General features: G+C 39.0%; 1 protein-coding gene across 1 annotated transcript; it reads right to left on the bottom strand.

Annotated features, from left to right (window-relative positions):
* Positions 1-1,420: 1,420 nt before the first annotated feature.
* LOC135202120 (centrosomal protein of 135 kDa-like) lies at positions 1,421-9,824 on the bottom strand. The gene is made up of 2 exons (XM_064231369.1): positions 9,723-9,824; positions 1,421-2,986 (listed from the first exon to the last, which is right to left on the bottom strand). The coding sequence occupies exons 1-2, from the start codon at positions 9,822-9,824 to the stop codon at positions 1,421-1,423; spliced, it is 1,668 nt and encodes a 555-aa protein (XP_064087439.1).
* Positions 9,825-10,178: the final 354 nt, after the last annotated feature.

Below are 10,178 nucleotides of genomic sequence, written 5' to 3'. Positions count from 1 at the left end.
CAGCTCTCTTAGCTAGCCAAGATAGCTGAAATCCTCAGTTTGATGACCCTATATCTTGTAACGCCTCCGGATTATTCCTCTGCAATTGATACTAGAAAACAGGTGGTTCCTACGGAGTCCAATATCCAGCCATTTCTCTGCTGACTGTTGGAAACCCTTCGTTATAGACTAGGAAGCTTACAATCTCCTAATCAGACGACGTCGAAATACAGCGACTCCTGATGATGCCCTTTGATGTCTTAGTGCCACACTTGGATCAAACACTGCATATGTAAAAGGCATGAAACTTACGGGTTTTTACGCCGCGCCAGAGGTTGCCTCAGCAGAATATGCTAGTGTTTGATCCATTATGCATTGCATAGCCCATATTTTGTATATATAAAAGGCATTGAACTTACGGGTTTTTACGCCGCGCCAGAGGTTGCCACAGTAGTATATGCAAAAAATGGGATGCAATTTGCAATGCATAATCCAATTCACATATGAAGTTGTAGGCATGAAACTTACGGGTTCTTACGCCGCGCCAGTGGTTGCCTACTACCCATATGTGATTGGGCTTTGATACCCTATTCCAAGGGTATTATGTGGCAGGAGAGAGAGGGGATGCACCACAGTCCAGTGTTGGACAAGGGGTGCACAACAATCCAGGCTTTAGGTACTTATCGCCAGGCCACACTCCACTGTAGTCTTAAGATCACGCAGAGCTGCTTCCACAATCATATCCAGGAAGGATTTCCAACACAAACTTCAGCGTCCTCCTGTTCTCGAAATCGAAATACAGCGACTCCTGACGATGCCCTTCTATGTCTTAGTGCCCTGCCACACTGGGATCAAACACTGCATATGTAATAGGCATGAAACTTACGGGTTTTTACGCCGCGCCAGAGGTTGCCTCTGCAGTATATGCTAGTATTTGATCCATTATGCATTGCATAGCCCATATTTTGCATATATAAAAGGCATTGAACTTACGGGTTTTTACGGCCGGGCGGCCGGCGCCGCGCCGATGGTTGAACCACAGTAGCATATGCAAAAAATGGGATGCAATTTGCAATGCATAAGTCCAATTCACATATGAAGTTGTAGGCATGAAACTTACGGATTCTTACGCCGCGCCAGTGGTTGCCTACTACCCATATGTGATTGGGCTTTGATACCCTATTCCAAGGGTATTATGTGGCAGGAGAGAGAGGGGATGCACCACAGTCCAGTGTTGGACAAGGGGTGCACAACAATCCAGTCTTCGGGCACTTACCGCCAGGCCACAATCCGCTGTATTCTCTCGATGGCTCAGAGCTGCTTCCACAACCATATTCAGGAAGGATTTCCACACTAAAGATATTGAGATTTCCTGCCTTCTATCCTCTTCAAGTAAACCACAGTTCTCCTAGGAATGCAGAGGTTCCTTTACTTGCACCCTTTACGTGACGGCGTTTATCTTGTAGAGCTCTCGGACCATTTTAGCTTCTTGCTCCAGTCGTTGGAGGTTGGCTGCAGATACCAGCCCCATCTTCTGGTGCAATGCATCTCTGTTTAGAGGCTTCTCAATCGATGGAGTTTTAGGCAGGACCTTTGAGTGCCTCTTGGTGCCAGCTGAAGGTCGTTGCAATCCTTTGATTTGGCGAAGTTCTTCCTCGATGCTGTCCATTCGTCGGTAGAGGGCTCTGCAGTTTATCTGGGGCTTCCTCAGACATTGAGTTTTATCCGAAGCCTTCTTGTCTTCAGATTTCCTTATCGTCTTCTCTCTTGTGCAAACTTCCTTTTCTTTACAACCCTTTGGTCCTTTAAGAATTTTGACCGTTTCCAAGCAGCTAATCTTCGTATCCTGCGCCAAGATCTCTTCTTGGCGTCTTAAGAGTTCCAATAATGCTTCAATCTTTTCAAATTCAAGTTTAACTTTCCTTCTAATCAGGTGATTCACCTTTCCATTTGCCGTCGGTTGTTCAGCTACAACAGTTTTAGATTCTTGCAGCAAACCTGTGATTTCCAAGTGTTTCTGGGTGCACTCATTTTCCAGTCGGAGGATCTCTCTGTCTCTTTGCAAGTTCTGTTCTGTCAGTTTTTCCAGTTCCTCGTTTTTCTCAGCTAATTCTTTTTTACAATTGTCGAGCTCTCTCAAATTTTCCTGGGCCATCTGTGTCTGAATGGTGAGGACGTGTAACTCATCCTCTAAACCTCTGATCTCCAAGGTCTTGTTCTCGTTCTCCCTCTTCAGCTTTTCTATGTTCTTCTCTTTCCTTCCATTCTCTTTTCGAAGTCCTTCCAGGTCCTGATTCAGCTTGTTCATTTTCATTTGCATTTCATTTCGGCTATTATCGTTTTGCTGTAGCTCTCGATGCAAAGTGTCCTTCTCCATCTCGAGAACTGCGACCGTGTTATTCAAAATGATTAGCATCTCGTCTCTCTCTTCGTTTTCCATTTTTTGGACTTGTGTATCCTTCGCCTTTTCAGCCATTTCGTTTCTGAGCTTCTGCATCTCTTCGGACATTGAAGAGATGTTTCTTTCCTTTTCTTTGTTCAGGCGTTCGAGGACTCTGATGTGTTCTTCCATCCACAGTCCTGCTACGGTCAGGTCCTCAACCTTTTTGAGTAATTCGTCGATCAGCCGATCCTTTTCTAATCTTTCTTTCTCAAACCTCAAGAAAACATTTTCATTTTTCTTGATTATTTCCTCGAACTTTCGACTTGCATCCAAATTCCTGGATTCTTCTTCACTATCCAGATGGTCGCCTACTTCATTACTGGAACGTTCGTAAACTAATTCATTACCCGAAACTAGGTCTTCTTCAAATCCAAAGTGATCAGTTTCGTCCTCCTGATTTCCAGCCTCATCAAGACAGGCAGAGCTGTCGGAGGCCATGAAATCGACAAAGAACTTAACCATTTCAATGCTAAATCCACGAAGCATAAATACTCCAGTGAATAGCATAACAATAATGGCAAACAATGTAATCACGTGGGGGACTTGAAGCATGGCGCCAAAGCACTGTGCAAGCACAACTGTAATCAAACTTAGAAACATCTTAGTTCGTTACAAACCAACTCTCTGTTCCTTATCATTACTTTTCAAAAAAGACACGTGAAGTCCTTGGATTCCTCTGAAATTCTGGAGTCATTCCCGGCTCCACTGGAGCCGATCCTGTCTTCGGGGAATCCAATCTTCACACAACGACACACACACACACACACACACACACACTACATATACATATTTTATACTACACATATATATATATATACACTATATATATATATATATATATATATATATACTATATATATATATACTCACATATATATATAGTTATTTTTCGGTGTAAGTACAAAAAAGCTGACAATAGATATTCGATTCAGGTCATAAGTAAGAAAGATAATTAGAATACAAATTTATTATTGATAAAATACTTTTGTACAGGAATATTAATTTTGATATTTTGCCTGCTCAGTTCCTGCCGTATTTTATTAAGACTGGAGTATACTTTAGATACTGGTGACCTTTGACATAGAAATGTTTTTCAAATACTTGTTATCGTTTCAATAAGTATGATTATATTTTATATTGCTAAGTCTTGTTAAGTCAAATAAGTCCCTAATTTACAATGGTTTATAAGTGGGCTGTTGATAATATAATTTCCCTTTAACGTATTAGCTGAGGATAATATATTTTAGCCTTATAAGCACTACTGCCTAAATATCTTCACTTTGTCATAAGCATTAGTTCAGGTTTTAGCATAAGTTGTCCAATATATTTTCACTTTATAAGTATTAGCTTACTTTTATATTAAGATGTCCAGTATATTATCACTTTATAAGTATTAGCTCAATTTTAAGAATAAATTGAACAATATATTTTCACTTTTTAAGTAAACTGACCAACATATTTTCTATTTCTAAGTATTATCTCAGGTCCTAATACAAATTAGCCAATATATTCCAACTTTACAAATGTTTCCTCCAATATATAGACCAGTATATTCTCACTTTATTAGTATTCAGTTATTTGAAATTCTCAGGTGCGTTCACATTCCAGTTAAGCTCATTCCCAGAACCTGTACGATACTTGTCCTAGTGGCTTCAGCTGAGAAATACATGTATATAATTTTGGGGAGATAAGTCAAAAGTGAAATTTAGTTTTGATATATTTACTGCACTCTCTCTCTCTCTCTCTCTCTCTCTCTCTCTCTCTCTCTCTCTCTCTCTCTCTCTCTCTCTCTCGTGCATAACATTTTTGTACTTCACAATGGTAATCGTATGCATTGCACCTTCATCAATTATGATTTTCAGATATTCCGGGGGAACTCGGTGAGAAAAAATATTGGATTAATTACCCAGGTTTTGCGGTTGTACGAGGAATGGTTTTGGTTTGCTTGAATAATGTTCTTGTAACGCTAATGATAGTTCCGTCCCTTGATAGTTTCGTCCCTTATATTAATGATAGCTAGTGCCAATTAGTAATAATAATTTTGACTGGTATGCTTTATCTCATAAAATGGGGATGTGTTCCCAGAACGACATTGACCAAAGTGTCTGCCACGATTAATAATAATAATAATAATAATAATAATAATAATAATAATAATAATTTTCTATGGTGCATCACTATGCGGTGACAGGAAGATAATGAGCCAAAAGCCGCAATAATGTACATGATACTGTATTTTTCTTGTTTTTAACCATTTTGTATTTTGGATAATTACAGTATCTTATACATTATTGTGGCTTTAAATAAATGATGATAATAATAACAATAATAATGTCTCAGTTGTAAACAAATTATATATCTTTGTTTACATTGAGACTGCCTGTCAGTTATTATTATTACTATTATTATTACTTATTTTAAGCCACAATAGTGTACAGGATACTGTATTTTTTCAAAATACAAAATAGTTAAAAAACAAGAAAAATACAGTTTCATATACATTATTGCGGCTTTTGGCTCATTACCTCCGGTCACAGCATAGTGATGCTAATTTGAATCGTTGACCTGAAACTGCCTAGTAGGTGTGTAATAGATATCATGTTGCCTAGGTCAGCGGTTCGTATCCTATTATTTTTCCCGTTCGTATCATCAGTAATCTACGTATAAAACATTCCACGTTCAGACTTCCCGTCGTCCAACTCGGGGCTAGCCTTTATTAGCTGTCCTATTATGCAATCAGACAGACGAAGGTACTTTCAGTGAAGTTTCAGGACGGTACGGAACGTCTCAAGTGTCTCGACCTCTTCCTCCACACACTCATAGTACTACTATTTTGAAGTAATAATAATAATAATAATAATAATAATAGCTACAGTGATACTAGTAGTTATGAGGCATTGCCTAAAGTGATCAGACTACGACAGTGATGATAGTAATAAGAACAATGATGATGATGATAATGCGATCTTATGTCGCGCGCACACAGTCACGCAGCGGTTATTTTGTCTGGCGTCTCTCCCAGGTGATGTCCGTGACCTTTGACATGGAAAGTATACGGAGAGAAATAAAAAACAGGAGACACAGTCTATTGAAGTCCAGCGGATTGCATGATCAAGTGCCATCGGCACAATGATGCTATGGTGGGCAATATTTATGTAATTTTTTTGTTATTGTAAGCTGTAGCAAAAAATAACCTTTTTATCTTTGTTTTCTAGTTATGTATCCATGTTTTTTTCCAAGTCTAGACTGTCTGGTTTAATGAAATATGAGAGATATGGGTTTAAATGTATATGTGTGCATTATATATATTCATTTGGAAATAATACATTTTGATTATGTATTATATTCATTTGGGAATAATACATGTTGATTGTAAGGTCAGTACTATTTTTATCATTCAATTACATATTTCTTTCTTGTATATATTGATGCTGTTTTTTTTTTTCGGCAAGTCCAGACTTTCTTGTTGAATAAATCATGATAGTAGGTAGGGGTTAAATGTGTGTGTTTGTCTTATATCCTCATTTGTAACTGAAGACCGTTTGATTGAAAGGTCAGGTACTTTGAGCTTCTTAACATCTGAAGAGGTCGATGTTTAGCCTTCAGTGATTACTATATTCGGTAGCAGAAAAGATGAAGATGTTTTGTATCATAAACAGTGCTTGCAATTACGGGCCCTCGAAGTTGATTGTTACCCCATTGTTATTAAAATTAATGTCATTTTACCGGTGAGTCCTTTTGGCGTTTTGTCTATATTTCTTTCTGTTATGAATCGTTATTGTTATTTACATTCCCCCCTGCTTTTAATTTCCAATTATTTTATATTGTCGCTATTTTATTGTTCTTTCGTATCGCGTTTTTTATTGTTATTCCTTTTTTTCTGTAACTTTTCAATTGCACCAAAGCGTCCGGTTATTTCCGTTTGTATCGTTTCCGTAAATCACAGAGATGGGAAATATCCTCCTCCACCTCTCTCTCTCTCTCTCTCTCTCTCTCTCTCTCTCTCTCTCTCTCTCTCTCTCTCTCTCTCTCTTCTCCTCACACACCATATATTTATCGGAGTTAAATCACTTGAGAAATATATAATTGCCGTCACCACGGGAGGAGGGGGAGGAGGAGGTTCCTGGGGAGGGGTTTGGGGAGGGGGGCCGAGAGAGGAGCAGGCACGAACCAGGTCTGGTCCGTGCACGGGGCGAGGCGAGACCTTCCTGCAATTCGTGACATGTAACTTTCAATACTGAGACGTTAATGGGGGGCCCCATGGTCACGAGCACCTCCCTTTGTGTTTTAAGGGGACAAGGGGTGACCCTCCTCCTCCTCCTCCTCCTCCTCCTCTACCCACTACCTCCACCACCGCCGCCGCTGCTAGTGGGAAAGGGTGTTTTAAGGGAAGGAAAGGATATTTCGGTGTTGGGGGAGGTGGGGTGGGAAAGGAGGTGTAAGTGTTGGTGAATGTAGTGTTGAAGGGGGTTTAGGGATGCTGCATTTGCGGTGATAAGTCTCCTTTATGAGAGAGAGAGAGAGAGAGAGAGAGAGAGAGAGAGAGAGAGAGTCCGCGCTGTTCCAATTCATGTTCAAATTATGACGGAAGGAGATGATTGAATAGTAATAATATAATAATAATAATAATCGGGGCAATTTTTGTTTGCTCCATTTTTCTGGTACCTCATCGTTATTATAGCGCAAATTTGTCTAATTCTTACGTCTGAACACCTGGTCCAACATTTGCATCATTTTTGCGGTAAGGAAATTGGGTCGTATGATGAGCGTTGATTACTGTAACACGTCCAGACTCCACTCATTCTTGTTCCTCTGGTTACCAAAAAACCAAATAGGATTATGGTAAAGGGGCCATTAAAATTAATATTTTCTCATCTGATTAACTTTAATTAACGAAATCCTCCAACGAAAAACTAAAATTAATGTTTTTCTAATTTAATTAACTTCAATTAACGAAAGCCTCCAACGAAAAACCAACTGGTGGTAATGAAGAGCTGGTAGCAAAGAAGTTATGGAAAAAGAAACTTAGAACGGAAGAAGCGTCATAAAAGCTGAGCTAATTATAAGCCTAAAAACTCGCTTTATAAATAAATGCGTAAAATTGAGGACGCCTATGAAAAAAATGATTTTAATTACACGCATTTGCAGAAGTGTTTTCCGATTCGCGTGGAAGCGCCGAAGCTCAGAATGCGTTATGAAAAGCAAAAATGTAGACGGGGTAAAAGATCCCGTTGATATATTGTGGGCTGTGTGGTCCTTGGGCATTCACACACACACACACACACACACACACACACACACATATATATATTTTGTGTGTTGGGTATATTTTTTATCTATAGATAATGTATATCTATATTTTGTGTGTGTGTGTGTGTGTGTTTGTGTGTGTGTTGTTGTGTGTGTTATGTAAGCTATTAACTAGCTGCATTTTGTATGACGATTGTTATGGTTCACAGTTAGTGGTGTTTTGGGGGTTGGGGCAGGGGAGGGGGGGGGGGAACCCGGGTAGAGAACGAGAGACAAACACAAGACGTAATTTTCATTGCTTCTCTTAAACGTATATCATCAAGACTCGGAGGGTCTTGACGAGTTAATCTTCTTGGGTAGACCATTCATGAGATTCTCTCTCTCTCTCTCTCTCCTCTCTCTCTCTCTCTCTCTCTCTCTTTCTATATGTATCCCACGGAACCTTAACATTTGATTATTTGTACATTGGTAGGGTAATTCTAAATGATGTAATATTCTTGTGAAGTTTTTCTTTTGTGGTGTGATCCACTCACGTACGTGCAAGCCGAGGGCATGAATTATGCAGCAATAAAACTATCCTATAACAACGGCTCGTCGTGTATTGGTATATCGTGTGACAATGTATAGATGGCAGGATTGTTCGGCGTCTACTTTTATGGTTCAGTTTGTGAATATGTATCTTTTATTTCGGGTTTTGTGCCGATTTTATGGGGAGGTGGTGTTTGGATAAGTTGTACAGGGAAGTCGGTCGGGTAGGGTTATAGAATTGAGGCGTAGTGTTGTAAAAGTGGGTTAGTTGTAAATTGTGGATGTTTAATTTGTAATAGATTATCTCTTTGCTATGTAGTTTTCCATTACTTTCAGTTACTTCTTTTAAATGAACACCATATTCTTCGGGATCTTGAATTTCTTCAAGTCAATATCCCCTGTGGGCTTGTTCCATATGAATAAGGTTCATCTTCTAAATAATAATAATGATAATAATAAAATAATAACATTAATGATAATAATGATGAAGGTTGTTTGGTTTGGAACCAAGACAGAAATATATGATGATAATAAAAATAATGGTAAACAAAGTTGTTTTTTCACTGTGTACTGATGCAGGGTCCATTGATTTGCTTAAAAAAACTAATCCCTTTAAGTTGGAACGTAAGCGACTGTGTTTTTGTCGAGCAACTTTGGTAAGTTAACAAGTTTCAAACCAGTGAGGAAAAAAACTAAACCTTTAAAACGCTGATGAAACCCTACTCTTAAAATACTGAAACGCAGTATTTTTGATAGTTCAGGGCTGGGCCGGGGGTTAGGGCTTGGTCCGCCGGTTTAGGAGAGAGAGAGAGAGAGAGAGAGAGGAGAAGGGGAGAAGGAGAGGAGAGAGAGAGAAGTAACTTTGAAACGTGGAAACACGATCTTTATCAGCGGGATGTGGTGTGTGTCTCCTGTTGCAAGGGCGTCCTTGTTTAGATGTTATTTCAGCGATATAGAATTACTTCCCCTCGTCGGGAAAAAACATTTCATTTTATTGTTTAATTTTTGTCAGCGGAGGGTCATGTCCTCCGTGCCCTCTTTTGATATTGGATTTTTTTTTTTTTTTATACTATTACTTGTTATTCAGTAGTGATTGTAGTTAATGCAGTATTACTGTCCATATCTTTTGTGTAGTGAATCGATAGGATGTGCTTGTAAAATAAACATGGAAATGGAAATGTATAAGCTCCCTTTTAGTTGCCCTCTTTATGGTATATAGTTTGTTATTACGAGCAACTGAAAATTCTTTTCTTCTTTTGTTGTTTGATATGTTTAAATGCGTTATGAATGCCAAGGATTTCGGAATATTCGTACCTCTGAAGTCACACGATAATTAGCTTTACATGTTATTATTTAGAATTTAGGTCGTTGTTCACTGGGTGGTCTGAAATAGTTAGACCCTAACGTTGAGGTTATATGTAGGTCTGTGGTCTGTCCTGTCTTTTGTGTTTTTTCTATGCCGTTTGTTGTTTGAGTAAGCCATCGGTCTGACAGAGCTTCGCGGGGCGGCACCTTAGAGTACCTCTCCTCCATCGTCGGCATCGTCTTCCATAAGTAGAATCCCATATGGCACCCTTCCTCCTCCTACTCCTCCTGCTGGGGTGCCAGACGATGCCAGTGCCATCGTTAGTGGGAAATTTCGTTCATCTTGGGTAGTTTCTCGCTATCAGATAACCAGTGGGTGAAGCGTTGCTTTTTCTCGAAAGCAAATGGAGACTTTGAGAATAATGGACTCTTTTTCAGTACCAGTAGGGTACCATAATGAATTTTTTTTCAAAAACTTCCATTTGAGGACTATTAACATGGCGTGACTGTCATTGATATAGGATAAGCTTATGTATCCTTTTTCTTTCTTTCTTTGTTTTAGGAATAAAGGCGTGAGATATAGTTGGCAAAATTGTTTGCAATTTATTATCACCTTCGTGTATAATATGGCATACTTTGGTGTATTCATATGAAATATAGTTTGTCAAATAAA

This window comes from Macrobrachium nipponense, chromosome 30 (genome assembly GCF_015104395.2).
Source record: "Macrobrachium nipponense isolate FS-2020 chromosome 30, ASM1510439v2, whole genome shotgun sequence".
NCBI lineage: Eukaryota > Metazoa > Arthropoda > Malacostraca > Decapoda > Palaemonidae > Macrobrachium > Macrobrachium nipponense.
The sequence above is the reverse complement of the archived record's forward strand: the minus strand, read 5'-3'. Positions and strand labels throughout refer to the sequence as shown.